The 16,969-nt window shown below is 47.6% G+C and overlaps 1 protein-coding gene across 2 annotated transcripts in view; it reads left to right on the forward strand.

The window, feature by feature from the left end:
- Positions 1-7,138: 7,138 nt before the first annotated feature.
- ANKRD13B (ankyrin repeat domain 13B) overlaps positions 7,139-16,969 on the forward strand; it is a 44,941-nt gene continuing 35,110 nt past the window's right edge. For both annotated transcript variants that reach the window (XM_058163963.1, XM_058163965.1), the window contains exon 1: positions 7,139-7,598. In XM_058163963.1, coding sequence (XP_058019946.1) covers positions 7,437-7,598 — 162 coding nt within the window. In that variant the 5' untranslated portion in view covers positions 7,139-7,436. The remainder of the gene's footprint in view (positions 7,599-16,969) is intronic.

A 16,969-nucleotide genomic window follows, 5' to 3' on the forward strand; every position in this document is an offset into this window, starting at 1 on the left:
GTGTATCTGTCTGTCTGTCTACCTATCCATCCATCCACACATCTACCTACTTATCATCTATCTATGGTCACTATGGATGACTCTATCATCTATCTATCTATCTATCCATCCATTTATCCATCTATTTATTTATCCATCCATCCATCTGCCATCTATCCATCCACCCATCTACCTACCTATCATCTATCTATGGTCACTATGGATGACCCTATCTATCTATCTATCTATCTATCTATCTATCTATCTATCTATCTATCTATCCATCCATCCACATATCTATCCATCCATTTATCCATCCATCCATCTATCTATCATCCATCCATTTATCCATCTATTTATTTATCCATCCATCCATCTGCCATCTATCCATTCACCCGTCTACCTACCTATCATCTATCTATGGTCACTATGGATGACCCTATCTATCTATCTATCTATCTATCTATCTATCTATCTATCTATCTATCGTCTATCATCTCTATATCTCTATCTATCCATCCATTCATTCATCAATATCTCTATTATCTCTCTCTCTCTCTTGATCTATCTATCTATCATATATCTATCTATCTATCTATGTATCATCTATCCATCCATTTATCCATCCATCCATCCATCTACGATCTATTCATCCACCCATCTACCTACCTATCATCTATCTATGGTCACTATGGATGACTTTATCTATCTATCTATCTATCTATCTATCTATCTATCTATCTATCTATCTATCTATCTACTGTATCTCTCTCTTTCTTCTATCTTCCATCTCTCTCTCTCTCTCCTCTCTCTATCTTCCATCTATCTATCTATCTATCTATCTATCTATCTATCTATCTATCTATCGTATCTTATCGCCTCTCTCTCTCTCTGTCTCTCTTTCAGAAACCTCAGACATGGGGGGGTCTTCTTTCTTTGGAGAGCAACTGTGGGAGTGTCTGTTTGTGGGTGGGGAAGACCCCTCCCTCTGAGGGAGAAATAGGACGGATAAATAAAAAATAAACAAATAAAGCATTCTGAAGAGACCCTCCCAACCAGAGAAGGGCTCTGAGTGGGTCTCTCTGTCTGGGCTCTGGGCAATGGGCCCCTTCGATGGGGTAACATCCCCCAACACAGCGTGGGCAGGGTTCCCACATGGGGTCAGGGGTGGGCTGGAGTTTTCAACCCTCCCCGCTTCCTTCTGTTTCTTCAGTTGCTTCTGTGCTATTGCTTAAAGCAAAAACTGTCATTCATTTATTTATGGAGTCTTCATACAGATGTGTAGCTGCTTCATTAGCACCCAAAGCGATGGAAAAAGGCACTACCGTCATTTCAGGTCACGGTTTAATTTTGCAAAAAAAAAAAAAGTAAAAAAAGAGCTGGAGCTTTCAGGTAGGTTATTCCTCCCTCCTAAAAATCGAGGTTGGTCCATGATGGCAATTGTGCTAAACCAGAATCAATCTTAATCTCATGGCCTGGTTTTGCAGGATACTTATCTATGGTGAATTAAACCTAATTTTCTGGGTTTGGATGACATGTTCTTTTTTTTCACACTTCCTTGGAATAAAAAAAGAAAAATTAACGAAGAACCAAAAAGGATGTAACCCTGCAATTTACCTGTAACTTTTTAAAAAGTAAATAAATAACGCTAAAGGAAGTTGTCCTGCTTAAAATAACTTCTAAAGATTCTGTAAATCCTCTTAATTGCCCCTTGTAGATTTTAATAATTGCTGTAACTTTTAATTATTTAAATGTTTACAGATTGCATATAATTATAGTACTCTGGTTGCAAATCAAGCATACATTTGTCCTTCTGATATATACACAGGTAGTCCTCAACTTTTTTGTTTAGTGACCGTTCAGAGTTACAACAGCACTGAAAAAAAAGACTTAGGACCATTTTTCACACTTACAACCGTTGGTCACATGATCATAATTTCAGACGCTTGGCAACTGACTCATAGTTATGACGGTTGCAGTGTCCTGGGGCCACATGATCCCGTTTTGCAACCTTCTGAGAAGCGAAGTCCATGGGGAAGCCAGTTTCATTTAATGACCATGTGATTCACTTAACAACTTGAGTGTTTCACTTAACAACTGTTTACTAGATAGGTCGTAAAATGAGGTAAAACTCACTTAATGGTCTTGCTCAACAGTAGAAATTTTGGGCTCAAGTGTGGTCTTAAGTCAAGGACTTGTCTATAATAATACTTGGTGGCTGGAAACTGAGCACAGATTCGTCCTTCTGATGTTGTACGGTTTTTTTTCTATCCACCATGCATAATTCTTAACATTTTTCCCAGTAAATTTATTAAACCTTATTACCTGTGCTGGCTGAGGGACTCTAGGAGTTGGAAGTTCACATATTTCAAAGTTGCTTTTGTTGTGAAACATGGGTTTATATCAGGATGAGTTTACAATTCCCAAATCTCCAATTTCATCCAATTTCTACTAACCTCCAAGATGGATCATACAAGAGAATAAAAGAGAATTAGATGCTTTAATATTTTTTTTTACTGATTCCAATGCATTTTACTGTTTTCATTGTTTTAACGTGTGTTTTTTTTAAAAAAAATTTAATTGGAATACATGTTTTGAATTGCGAACTGCCCAGAGTCATTTGCTGAGATGGGTGGCTATAGAAATTAAATAAATAAATACAAATAAATAAATATATACACACACAACGTTGAGCTTTTTGTCATATCGGCCTCAATGGATGTCAAAAAGAAATTAATGTCCCATTCTTTAAGGCAGGGGTCTCCAACCTTGGTCCCTTTAAGACTTGTGGACTTCAACTCCCAGAGTCCCTCAGCCAGCAAAGCTGGCTGAGGAACTCTGGGAGTTGAAGTCCACAAGTCTTAAAGGGACCAAGGTTGGAGACCCCTGCACTAAACCAATGATTTTCAACCTTGGTACCTTTAAGAAGGGTGGACTTCAACTCCCAGAATTCCTGAGCTAGCTAGCAAGGGTGGCTGGGGGATTCTGGGAGTTGAAGTCCACCCATCTTAAAGTGGCCAAGGTGGCAAAATTTTGTTTTAAAGGGAATCTTTCCCTAATCCATGAAAACAGAACTTAGAAACTCATTATTCTGAAGTGTGAGTGAATGATTACTGTCAATTTGAGAGATTAACGCCCGTTGGATTTTTCTAAATTGGATTACGGTCTTAGCAGCGTTAACTGATTCCACCAAAGCCTCTCACAACAACGGAGGCATTTCAAAGCCAGCAACAGCGTTTCTCCAATCTAGGGGGTTCCCTAGCTGCTTAGTGGCTTGGTGTGGGTCGTGGCTTGGCCCCATGTGCAAATTCAGGCACTATGCAGCCTCTTAAGTTTTAATTACTCTTCTCTTATGGAAGTATATGAAGGAGAGGGGAGGGAGAAAAAAGGGGAGGGAGGGAGGGGTAAGAGAGGGCAGGGGAAAAGAGAAGGGAAAGGAAAGGAAAAGAAAGGGAGGGGAGGGGAGGGGAGGGAGAGAAGGGAAGGGAAAAAAGAAGGGAAGGGAAGGGAGAAGAGAAGGGAAAGGAAAGGAAAAAAGAAGGAAAGGGAAGGGAAGGGAGGGGAAGGGAAAAGGAGGGAGGGAGGGGTAAGAGAGGCAGGGGAAAAGAGAAGGAAAGGAAAGGAAAAGAAAGGAGGGAGGGAGGGGTAAGAGAGGGCAGGGGAAAAGAGAAGGAAAGGAAGGAGAAGAGAAGGGAAAGGAAAGGAAAAAAGAAGGAAAGGGAAGGGAAGGGAGGGGAAGGGAAAAGGAGGGAAGGGAAAGGAAGGGGAGAGAGAAGAGAAGAGAAGAGAAGAGCAGCTTTTCTTTGACCAAGGAGGTTAGACACACAAGAAATTTATAATTATATAGTTATAAATTAAAGGTAGGTAAATTATATAATTTATAAAAATAGAATATTGATTTACGGGGGGGTCCTGGAGGGAAGTTCCGGAACCCCTTTGGATTAGGCTCAACCTGATCCCTGCAGGAAATCTAGGATCTCTTTAGATTAATTGTGAGGGAGAAACTTCCTCACAGTGAGGACAATTAACCAGTGGAACAGCTTGCCACCAGAAGTTGTGGTGCTCCAATGCCGGAGGTTTTTTAAGAAGAGTCTGGACAGTCACTGGTCTGAAATGGGATAGGCTCTCCTGCTTGAGGAAGGGGCTGGACTAGAAGACCTCCAGGGTCCCTTCCTGCTCTATTCTGATTCTGAGTCCATTGTAGATCCGGATTATTTAACCACTAGACTGAAGGTTTATGTAGCTGTAAGGTGAGTGGCTGTAGCCGTGTATATGAAAGGGGCAATCAAAAACGGGTTTTAAAAGTCAGAATTGTAACCATCTAATAATTTAAAAACCCCTATTTTACATGTGTTTCATGGAAATAGGAGCAGAGCTTCAATCAGGCTTCTCGAGGGTTTTTTTAGATACCTTTGCAGACACACCTGGTGCAGAAGTTGGATTGGCCTCCCTGAAGCTCAGAAATCTCCCCCAGAGGTGATCTTCAGCCTAAGTACAGTTCTAGAAAACGGAGGAGCAATAAGCAATAAAGGCAATAAAAGAATAAATTGAGAGGCCAGGTTCAAAGGTCTGGACTGGAGTGACATACTCAGGACAGGATATGTGGGAATTCTATCGCCATCTGAGATGTTTTAAACAAAGTTTTTAAGCATTTCTGCAGAGGCTGCTCTGTGCCCCTCTTGGTGCCAAAAATTCATAAAGTAAGAAAGAGAGAGAGAGTCAAAGAAAGGAGCGAGAGAAAGGAAAGAGGGAAAGAAAAAGTAGAGGAGAAAGATTAAGAAAGAAAAGAGGAAGAGAGAAAGGGAAAGAAAGGAAGGAAAAAGTTGAAGAAAGGAAGGAAGGAAGGAAGGAAGGAAGGAAGGAAGGAAGGAAGGAAGGAAGGAAGGAAGGAAAAGGGTTGAAGACAGAAGTGAAAGAAAAAATAAAAGAAAAATACTGAAAGTGATAAGAAAGGAGGAGAAGAAAGAAAAATAAAAAGAAAGAAAAAATAAAGAAAGAAAAAATGAAGGAAGGAAAGAAGGAAAGAGAAAGAAAGAAAGAAAAAGAAAGAAAGGAAGGAAGGTAGAAAGAAAGAAAAAGAAATTTAAAGGCCTGTATTTATGATAGTCCTATTCCCAGCTGGCATCCGAGAAGCAAAGTCAATGGAGAAGGCTGATCCGCTTAACGGCCATGTGATTCACTTAACAACCACATTAATGCACCTTTATCTTAATAGAGATGCTACCATTGGCCGGAGGATGGAATGGATCGGAAGTAACAGCATACGGATGGGCCTCGACTTATGACAACAATGGAGCCCCAAATTTCCATTGCTAAGCAAGACAGTTGCTAAGTGAGCTGTGACCCGTTTAGTGACCATCTGTGCCGCTTAAATTCTTAAGTGAATCATGTGGTCATTTAGCAAATTTGGCTTTGGCTTTAACCAGTTTAGGAAGGTCCCGAATGTGGACACAGCAACCGTCATGAGTCAGTTGCCAAGCGCCCAAAATTTGATCACATGACCATGGGGATGCTGCAACGGTCGTTAAGTGTGAAAACAGGTCACAAGTCCAGTTTTTCAGCGCCGTTGCAACTTCAGTCACTACACGAAAGGTTTTAAGCCCAGGACTGTACTGCTATCTTAACAAAAAAATATGTGCTCATTTTCAATGCATATTTTTCTTTATCATAAAGACGCATACAATCGTCTCCAGGTTGAAATGGATCAGAAGTAACACAATAACTAATAAATAAATAAAAACAACACACCAATGTCCTTGGAGGGATGAAAATACCCCAGGAAAAAAGTTCAGTGTGATGCCCATTCTATTTTCGTGGCACAGCAATGCCAGGGGTCACTCCTGGTCATCGTGACCCACCACTCTCATTTTATTTATTTATTATTTACATTTCTATACCGCCCTTCTCCGAAGACTCAGGGCGGTTTACAGCCAAGTTAAAAAGACATATACAAAAATTAAAACACAATATTTGAAATTTAAAAATCTGAAACCATAAGGCCGAATATTAAAATAACAAGAAATAAAACCACTCAATTAAAAATTACTCTTAGGCCAACCCTGCTCGTTGAAACAAAAAAGTCTTGAGCTCCCCCTTAAAGGCCCGGAGGTCGGGAAGAAGGCGTAGCCTCAGAGGCAGTTCGTTCCATAGGGTAGGTGCCCCCACAGAGAAGGCTCTTCCCCTGGGGGCCGCCAGCCAACATTGTTTAGCTGACGGCACCCCGAGGAGACCCTCCCTGTGGGAGCGCACAGGTTGATGGGAGGCTATTGGCGGCAGTAGGCGGTCCCGTAAGTAACCTGGTCCTATGCCATGGAGCACTTTAAAGGTGATCACCAACACCTTGAATTGCACGCTGAAGACCACCGGCAACCAGTGCAGCTTGCGTAGGAGAGGTGTTATATGGAAGCTCCGAGACGCTCCCTCTATCCCCCGCGCAGTCGCATTCTGCACCAGTTGAAGTCTCCCGGTGCTCTTCAAGGGGAGCCCCATGTAGAGAGCATTGCAGTAATCCAGGCGGGAGGTAACGAGGGCATGAAGACCACCCAGATGCTGGTTGAGCCTAGAAATGCCAACCAGCCCTGGTTGGCACTTGGCAGGCTACAAGTGAACCAATTTCTCAGGCTTGGGGTAATGCCCCCAAACCTCAGCTCACCTCCCCCATACAGCCTCAAACCTGGTGGGCAACGAGCATGGCACCAACCCCCCCCCCCAGCCACTAGCTACGGGTGGGGACCGCACCCAGCTGGCACTTTGCAAACCCCGGTGGGAACTTCTCTGCAAAGGGCGCGGGTGCAAGCAGAGGGGGGGGGTGGAGAGGAAGGTTTGGGGATGCCGGGCCCCACCTGGGGGGCACACTGGGCCCCCCACCCTCTCTGCCATCGCTCCAGCTTCACTTCCGGCCACCCTCCGCCCCCCACCCCCGCCAAGCAGAGCCGCCGGAGGACAGCGAGGGACCCCCGCAGACCTCCCACCCCCCCGAAGGAAGAGAGACGCCCGGAACGCCCGCAAGCGCCGCCGCACAGGTGGGACCAACCAGGGCTTTTGCAACCTGGCGCCCGCGGGCGGCCCCGCCCGTTAACAGCCTTTTCCCACGCTTGGGGGGGGAGGGGGATGGAGGTCGGGCGGTGCCTGTGATGGGGGGGGGCTTCCTCTCGCGGGAACGGGCGGCAGGGCGGGTAGGGTGGTGCCCGCGGCCACTCCAAGCCCCATGGTTCCCGGCTGAAGCGGGCTGCGGCGTTTGCCAGGGAGCCGGGGCGCCCCCCCTCCACGCGACCCCCTTTGTGTGCCGCGGCGGGGGCGCCTCCCCCTCCTCTTCGACCTTCCTCCTCCTCCTCCTTTTGCCTCTTCCTCCGCCTCTTCCTCCTCCTCCTCCTCCTTCTTCTCTGCCAGCGTGCCAGCAGCTCCAGGGCCCGCGGAGGCGGCTCGGCTCCCCCGCCCGCCCGGTGCCCGCGGCGCCCATGCGGCTGCAGCCCCCGCCAGCCCCTCGCCCCGGTGCCAGGAGGATGCTGGCCGCCTCTCCCCGAGCCAGCAAGGGAGCCGAGAGCCGCTACCCGCTGCACGCGCTGGTCTGGCACGATCGCCCCGCCGAGCTGGAGAGGATGCTCAGCGGCGGGGAGCAGGTGGGTCGCGGCCGCGGGGTCCGCAGGGGGAGAGGCCGGCGTTGCATCCCTCCGAGGACCGGGAGGCAGGGCCGCGGGGCTGGGGCTGGGGGTGCGGAGGCATCCGGAGGGCGAGGCTGCGGGGATTCCCCCCCCCACTCCCCACTTAAAGCGGGTGGGGGGATGTCTCGGCGACCCCTCCCCTGCGCTCAGCCCGAGCAAAGGGCATCTTGGAAAAAGGGGCCTTTTTGTTCAGCATCTTCCGTGGGGCGGGGGGAGGGGACGGGAAGGGGGGGGCAGCGCCTCACCTTTTCCCAGCTCCAGCATCTCTGTCTCTCCCCCCCTCCCCTCCCCACCTCAGATACAGATGGTTGGAAAGGGACCTTGTAGGTCATCTAGTCCAACCCCATGGGTCCTTGGGGGGGAAGCCCCCCCTCCTCCTGCTCCACCGCTGTTTTGGGGGGGGCTGCCTCTGTCCACAGTTCCTTCCTTGTCCAGCAGCTGCCCTTCCCTTCCCTCCTGACTGCCACCCTCACTCCCCAAGCCCCCAGGCCAGATGGGCAGCTGGAACTCCAGGTGTGACCCCCCCACAGTGAATTTAAGACCAATCCCCCCCTTAAAACAATAGAGGGGATCTTTGGGTGATTAAACAATTATAGGTGGTCCTTGGCTTACAATGGTTCACTTAGCGACCGTCTGAAATGACAACAAGTATCTTAGGACCATTGTTCACTCTTCCGACCCGTTGCAGCCTCCCCCGTGGTCACGTGATCAAAATTCAGGCAAGCTCGGCAACTGACTCGTACTTACGACGGTTGCCGTGTCCTTTGGGGGATGGTGGCGTCGCGTGATCCCCTGTCGCGACCTTCAGACAAGCGAAGTCACAGTGGGGAAACCGGATCCGCCTCACAACCGCGTTCCTCATTTAACAACGGCAGCGATCCACTTCACGAACGTGGGAAGAAAAGTCATAAAATGGGGCAAAACTCACTTAACGGATTTCTCACTCAGCAACCTAAATTGTGGGCTTTGTTGGGGGCCGTAAGTTGTATTTTCCAGTGGGCCTGGTTGCGGCCGCTGTTTTTGGCTTCAAAGATTCCTGTCCAAGAGCAGTCTACCTCTTGACCTCTGATGGGTTGAGGTCACTGGACAATTTTAAGAGACTAGACACCTACCTGTCTCAAATGGTACAGGGTTTCCTGGCTTGAGTAGGGGGCTGGACTAGAGGATCTCCAAGGCCCCTTCCAACTCTACTCTGTTTGTTTGATTGATTGATAGCCTTCAGAGATCACCTGTGAGGTTTTCTGTCGCTTCTAACAGCAAAATTTCTGGATTTAGCTTCACTCATGGATTTGTACCATTTGACAGGTAGTCCTTGACTTACAACAGTTCATTTAGGGACCGTTTTAAAAGGACAAAGGCACCAAAAAGAGTGACTTGCGACCGTTCGTTCATACTTACAACCGTTACAGCATCCCTGTGGTCACGTGATCAAAATTCGGATGCTTGGCAGTCGACTCATGTTTATGACGGTCGCATTGTGATCCCTCTTTTGTGACCTGAGCAGGGAATCCAGATTCACTTAACAATTAACAACTGCAGTGACTGCCTTAACGACTGTGGCAAGAAAGGCCGTAAGATGAGGCAAAACTCAAACTGTCTCACTTAGCAATAGACCTTTGGGGGGGGCTCCATTGTGGTCTTAAGTCAGGGACTTCCTGTATGTGGTAAAACGCTTATATTATTTATTTGCTTGTTATCTATTGATTTGATTTCTATGCCACGCGTCTATGCCTAAAGTTTTGTCTTGCTAGAGAGTTGGGTTAAAACAGTCCTCCAAGCAAAAGGCCAACTCCAAGCGTTGGGCTGACTTGTCTAAAGATGGAGCCTCCATGTTTAGCAGCAGTATACCTGCGAGGAATGGAAGGTGGGAAGGCGCAAACAGGCTAAAGTCAGAATGGGGAACCATCTCCTCCCATTCAGCTGCGATGGCATTGGCCATCGTTGGCTCCGATCACTGGGGTGTAACTTCCTTACCGTTTGGAAATCCTGGTTTATTTGCAAGCCACGTTTCAGCAAACCACGATGTAGCGTCCTGGGTGAACCCGGGAAGAGCCCAATCGTTAGATCTTTGGAGCACCATTGTGGAGCTCATCCGTGCAAACCCAGCCCTGGATGTACAGGTCAGGGGTCTCCAACCTTGGTCCCTTTAAGACTTGTGGACTTCAGCTTTGCTGGCTGAGGGACTCTGGGAGTTGAAGTCCACAAGTCTTAAAGGGACCAAGGTTGGAGATTCCTGGTACAGGTAACCTTCAACTTACAAAGAGACCAGTCCTCTCATTTGCGACCGTGGCAGCATCCCCATGGTTACGTAACCAAAATTCAGGCGATTGTCATCCATCGTGTATTTCTGATGCTTGTAGCATCCCGGGGTCGTATGATGGCCCTATGTGACCTTCCCAAATGGCTGGATTTGCTTAATGACCGTGTGATTGACTTAACGGCCGCAGTGATTCGCTTACTAACCGGGACCAAAAAGGTCGTACAATCAAGCCCGCCTCACTTAACAACCAAAGGAAATTCTAGTCTCAGATATGGTCGGAAGTCAAGGATTTCCTGTGCGTGAATTGGAAAATGTAGGTGTTAGATCAAGAGGACTAGCACCAACGTGATTCCTTGTTGACCGGAGCTGAGTTCCAGTCCACGTAGCCTCCCCCGTGACCTGCAGAGATGCTGGGGGTTGACTTCTCATAAGACAATGAACACAATTGTTGTTTCCCTGGGCTCTTCTCACTGCTGGGAGAGGAAAACAGATTCCCTAGCGGAGCAGGCTTCCCGGATGATCTCTTGGGATCCCTTTTCCCATAATGCCAGATTCCAGGGCCAGGATCATCAGGGGAATGAAACCCCAACCTGTCTCTGTTGTTTGCAAGATGCCAGGCTCCCTGCTCGCCTCTGCTTTTGTTGTCTCTCTCTCTCTGTGTGTTATTTATCCGTGTTGTATGAGGATGTGCCACGCCCGCTTTGGCATGGCCGGGTCAGTTGTGTGTCAACACAAAAAATCCTAGGTTCACACGGGTCATATTTGCCATTGGGGAAAGTCCAGACAGACCTCTGTGTGTTTGTGTGTGTGTGTGTGTTTGTGTGTGTGTGTTTGTGGGCCCTCTTTTGGGGGTTTGGGAGAAAGTCAGAATCACGACAAACGTGCCTGAAATGCAGAATGGCATGACAGAGGCTGTGTTGAGATGTTTTGTCATGGTGATGTGAAAAAGTACAGCCACCACCACAACCACGACAAATATTGAAAGAGAAGTGAGTTGTAGATATTGGCTCCAAATATTTGAAATCTGCCTGGTCCCAGGGCTCATTAAGATTATTTTCCTTCTCTCTTTCTCTTTTTCCATCCATCCATCCTCCCTTCCTTCCTTTCCTCCTTCCTTCCTTCCTTCCTTCCTTCCTTCCTTCCTTCCTTCCTTCCTTCCTTCCTTCCTTCCTTCTTCCCTCCCTCCCTCCCTCCCTAGACAGACACATGTTTTTGAAGGTGTTTATTTTATAGGAAGTTACAGATCTCTGCTGGATTATCTGTCTTTGCACGTTCTGTTTAAGTTTTTAGAATTGTGCAATCAGGAGGAGCCACATGGAGCTTGGAGTCCCAACACGGACCATTGCCAGGTTCGGCAGCCAGCCTGAAAGGTGGCAGGATCTCCTGCTTTGATCGCCCCAATACTGACATCGTGGCTGACCACAGAAGGCTCAGGGGCGTTGGGTGTATTTAGTATTTGGATGGGAGACCACTAAGAGACCCCAGGTGTGCGATCAAGGCTGGAAATCAAGGAACCAGTTTTTGGAAATTAAATATATTTATTTCCCACTAGAAATTTCTAGGTTGTTGCAATCTGGTGGGAAATCTGTAAAACGTGCCCACCGTAAGACCTGAGGACTTCAACTCGCAGAATTCTCCAGCCAGCCAGCAATTCTACAAACACTCCTCTAAATTTTTTCATAGCAAACAATAATAAAATTTGCTGTGCTATTTTGGGGTGGAATGGGGGGGGTCCTTTCCTGCTGATTTTAGAATGGAGCAAGAAAGCTTTAACCTAAAACGGCTCTAAAAATCCCAAAATTGGATATATGACTCTTTTGTTGCAAATTACGGACAGATAGTCCTCGGCTTACACAATTGAGCCCAAAATTTCTGTTGTTAAATGAGACATTGGTTAAGCTTTGCCCCATTGTACAACTTTTCTTGCCTCAGTCATTAAGTGAGTCACTGCAGTGGTTGTTAAAGCCGGTTGTTAAGTGAATCTGGCTTCCCCCTGGACTTTGCTTGCCGGAAGGTCAAAAAAGGGGATCACGTGACCCCCACCCACCCACCCCCGGCACGCTGCAACCGTCATAAGTACATGCCAGTTGCTAAGCGTCTGAATTCCAAGCGACGACACTTTGGTCACGTGACCATGGGGATCCTGCAGTGGTCATAAGTGTGAAAAACTCATCATGAGACATTTTTTTCCACTGCCGTTGTGACTTAGAACGGTCACTAAACGAATGTTGTAAGTCGAGGACTACCTGTAGAGCCACCTGTCTCACAGATACGTGACTCTAGGTGGCACAGAACCCGACAACAGTTACGAACTCCGTAGTAGTCTAAAAACAATAAAACAAATAAAACAAACAGATTAAAGTAAACAGATATAATAAACAGTAAAAAAAAAAGAATGAAAGGAGGAGGAGAACAATCAGTCACATAATTTCGTCTACCCAGTTTTATCATCCTGGGATAAACAAGGATGATGAATAAAGATACGTTTTAAGGGACTTGCCTAAAATTGACAGAATTGGGGCATCATTCGGCTTATCAGAATACAGAATAACAGAGTTGGAAGGGACCTTGGAGGTCTTCTAGTCCAGCCCCCTGCTCAAGCAGGAGAACCTCTACCATTCCAGACAAATGTTTGTGGAATTTCTTCTTAAAAACCTAGGAAGGAAGGAAGGAAGGAAGGAAGGAAGGAAGGAAGGAAGGAAGGAAGGAAGGAAGGTAGGGGAAGGGAAGGGAAGGAAGGAGGGAAGAAAGGATAACCAAATTGGAAGGGGCCTTGGAGATCTTCTAGTCCAACCCCTGGCTCAAGCAGGAGACCTTATACCGTTTCAGACAAATGGCTGTCCAATCTCTTCTTGAAAACCTCTAGTGACTGATCACCCACGATTTCTGGTGGCAAGCTGTTCCACAGGTTAATTGTTCTCACTGTCAGGAAATTTCTCCTTAGTTCTAGGTTGCTTCTCTCCTTGATTAGTTTCCATCAATTTCTTTTTGTCCTGTTTTCAGTGCTTTGGACATTAAGTTGACCCCCCCTCTTCTCTCTGACAGCCCTTCAAATATTAGAGCCCTGCTATCATGTCTCCTCTAGTCCTTCTTTTCATTAAACTAGACATACCCAGTTCCTGCAACCGTTCTTCATATGTTTTAGCCTCCAGTCCCCTAATCATCTTTGTTGCTCTTCTCTGCACTCTTTCTAGAGTCTCAGCATCTTTTTTTAGATCGTGGCGACCAAAACTGAATGCAATATTCCAAGTGTGGCCTTACCAAGGCATTATAAAGTGGTATTAACACTTCACGTGATCTTGATTCTATCCCTCTGTTTATGCAGCCCAGAACTGTGTTGGCTTTTTTGGCAGCTGCTGCACACTTCTGGCTCATATTTAAATGGTTATCCACTAGGACTCCAAGATCCCTCTCACAGGTACTACTATTGAGCAAGGTATCACATATACGGTACCTGTGCATTTTAGTTTTTTGGCCTAAATGTAGAATCTTATTTTTTTCCCTCTTGAATTTCATTTTGTTAGATAGCGCCCAATGTTCTAGTCTGTCAAGATCCTTCTGTATCTTGAGCGTATCTTCTGGAGTGTTGGCTATTCCTGCCAGCTTGGTGTCATCTGCAAATTTGGCTTGGTTCCCACCAGGCAGGACCTGATCCTTTGGAGCAGGGGTCTCCAACCTTGGGAACTTTATGACTAGTGGACTTTAACTCCCAGAATTCCTCAGCCAGCGCATGCTGGCTGAGGAATTCTGGGAGTTGAAGTCCACAAATCGTAAAGCTGTCAAGGTTGGAGATCCCTCCTTTGGAAGCAAGATGCACAGAATAGCCCTCCTGCTTGTCCTGACCGCAGGAGAAGACACAATCAGGAAAGTCATTGTACACAGTCCAGGCTAAAGAGTTGATGTATTGCAAGCATGGATAATGACATTAGAAGAATACAAAGGATTTTGTATTCGAAGGCAAGGATACGATACACGATTTCCCTAGAATCAAAAAAAATTTGATAAATATGAAGAGGGGAGTATTTTGATAGTAGAAGTAATGATGAATTATAAACGACATTATCAACAGTAATCTATGCACCAAATGCTAACCAAGACGTTTCTTACGGACATAAACCCCCCCCCCGACAGAAATAGAATATGATAACATCTGTATTGTGGGAGATTTTAACGCCGTTGTTGATGCAAAATTAGACTATAAAAGTAGCAAAACAAACCCAAAAACCTAGGGGAACTTTATCAAAGACCTTTTTTAAAATGATGGAGGAATTAGGAGTTAAAGATGCTTGGAGGGAATTAACACCAGACAAAAGACAATATACTATCTATTCGAAGATGCATAAATCATGGTCGAGAATTGACATAACATGGATGTCACTGGAATTGCGAGAGAATATATAAGAAGTTAGACGTGAAGTTAAGTCTTTGGGCAGCAAGGAGGAAACTGGTAATTGTGGTTGTTATTTTTTTGCTGATATCTCTGTAGATCTTCTCTGCTCAGCCTCTCTCCCCCTCCCAGGAAAAAAACCCTTTGCCACTTGTTTTCCTGCTGCACTGATAAATGTTAGTTCCGCTTATTTGCAATTAACACTCAGCTTCTAGAAGAACAGAGGACTGTAAGAAACCTCTGGGGAAGGTTGGCAATGAAATTATTCTCACCTCTTGCAAAGAGCTCCCAAGAGAATTTTGGCCGACACTCGCCTTGTTTCTGAGCCAGCCAGCATTGCTTTAAAACGGGTGGACTTCCGCTCCCAGAATTCCCCAGCCAGCCTGCTTGAAGAGGGGAGAACTTCCACTCCCAGAATCGCCCAGCCAGCATGCTTTAAGAGGGGAAGACTTCCACTCCCAGAATCCCCCAGCCAGCCTGCTTTAAGAGGGGAGGACTTCCACTCCCAGAATCCCTCAGCCAGCCTGCTTTAAGAGGGGAAGACTTCCACTCCCAGAATCCCTCAGCCAGCCTGCTTTAAGAGGGGAAGACTTCCGCTCCCAGAATTCCCCAGCCAGCCTGCTTTAAGAGGGGAAGACTTCCACTCCCAGAATCCCTCAGCCAGCATGCTTTAAGATGGGTGGACTTCCACTCCCAGAATCCCCCAGCCAGCCTGCTTTAAGAGGGGAGGACTTCCACTCCCAGAATTCCCCAGCCAGCATGCTTTAAGAGGGGAGGACTTCCACTCCCAGAATTCCCCAGCCAGCCTGCTTTAAGAGGGGAGGACTTCCACTCCCAGAATCCCCCAGCCAGCCTGCTTTAAGAGGGGAGGACTTCCACTCCCAGAATCCCCCAGCCAGCCTGCTTTAAGAGGGGAGGACTTCCACTCCCAGAATCCCCCAGGCAGCCTGCTTGAAGAGGGGAGGACTTCCACTCCCAGAATCCCCCAGCCAGCCTGCTTTAAGAGGGGAGGACTTCCACTCCCAGAATTCCCCAACCAGCCTGCTTTAAGAGGGGAGGACTTCCACTCCCAGAATCCCCCAGCCAGCCTGCTTTAAGAGGGGAGGACTTCCACTCCCAGAATCCCCCAACCAGCCTGCTTTAAGAGGGGAGGACTTCCACTCCCAGAATTCCAGCCAGCGTGCTTTAAGAGGGGAGGACTTCCACTCCCAGAATCCCCCAACCAGCCTGCTTTAAGAGGGGAGGACTTCCACTCCCAGAATCCCCCAGCCAGCAATGCTTTAAGAGGGGAGGACTTCCACTCCCAGAATTCCCCAGCCAGCCTGCTTGAAGAGGGGAGGACTTCCACTCCCAGAATCCCCCAGGCAGCCTGCTTGAAGAGGGGAGGACTTCCACTCCCAGAATCCCCCAGCCAGCCTGCTTTAAGAGGGGAGGACTTCCACTCCCAGAATCCCCCAGCCAGCCTGCTTTAAGAGGGGAGGACTTCCACTCCCAGAATCCCCCAGGCAGCCTGCTTGAAGAGGGGAGGACTTCCACTCCCAGAATCCCCCAGCCAGCCTGCTTTAAGAGGGGAGGACTTCCACTCCCAGAATCCCCCAGGCAGCCTGCTTGAAGAGGGATGGACTTCCAGAATTCCCCAGCCAGCATGGATGTGTCAACCCGTCTCCTGTGTGGGATGCTTTAATTTGGATTCCTAGGATTTGCAAGTATTTGCAGGTATTACTCGACTTAGTGACCATGCAAAGTTACAACAGCACTGAAAAACGTGTCGTATGACCATTTTTACACGTATGACCGTTGCAGCATCCCCTTGGTCATGTGATTTGCATTCGGATGCTTGGCAACTGACTCACATTTATGACGGGTCACAGTGTCCCAGGATCCCTTTTGTGACCGTCTGACAAGCAAAGTCAATGGGGAAACCAGGTTTACTTAACATCTGTGTGACTGACGTAACAATTTAGGATTCACTTCAGAAGCCTGGCAAGAAATGACATTTATTTATTTACTAAGCTGATGGGCCACCCATCTTAGCACAGGATGATTCTGGGTGGCTTAACAACTTAACACTTAACAGTCGTCTCGTTTAGCAAGTGATGAGCTGGACTCCGTGGTTGGTTGCAAGTCAAAAATAACCCTAGAAAACAGTCCAGGAGTTTTCTTGGTGTGGTTTCCGAGTGAATTCTCCTTGGCCGCTGAACCAGAAGGATGGAAATGGTGCTTGCTGTCACAGCCAGGTGTCAAACAGAGTTGGACGGGACCTTGGAGGTCCTCTAGTCCAACCCCCTACTCAAGCAGGAAACCCTAGACCAGTGATGGCTAACCTTTTTGCCGTTGCACGCCAATAGAGGGGGAGCACGGGGGGGTGTCGTGTGTGCGCGTGCCCACACCCATAATTCAATGCCCGCCATGCCCCCCCCAGTGCATGCGCGCACCCCTCCCCCTACTTTTGGCATGCGACGGCAAAAAGGTTACCGGTGGGTCCAGGAGGCCCGTTTTTCGCCCTCCCCAGGCCCCAGAGGCGTTTTTGGAATCTGGAGAAGGTGAAAAACGGCCTTCCCCACCCCTTGGAGGCCCTCCGGAGGCTGGAAACAGCCCGTTTCCCGACTTCCGTTGGGCCCGGATGGCCCGAAAACCAGCTGGCCGGCGCGCACGTGTGCACTGGAGCTGAGCTACGGCAAA

The sequence above is a fragment of the Ahaetulla prasina genome, chromosome 1, assembly GCF_028640845.1.
Source record: "Ahaetulla prasina isolate Xishuangbanna chromosome 1, ASM2864084v1, whole genome shotgun sequence".
Taxonomy (NCBI): Eukaryota; Metazoa; Chordata; class Lepidosauria; order Squamata; family Colubridae; genus Ahaetulla; species Ahaetulla prasina.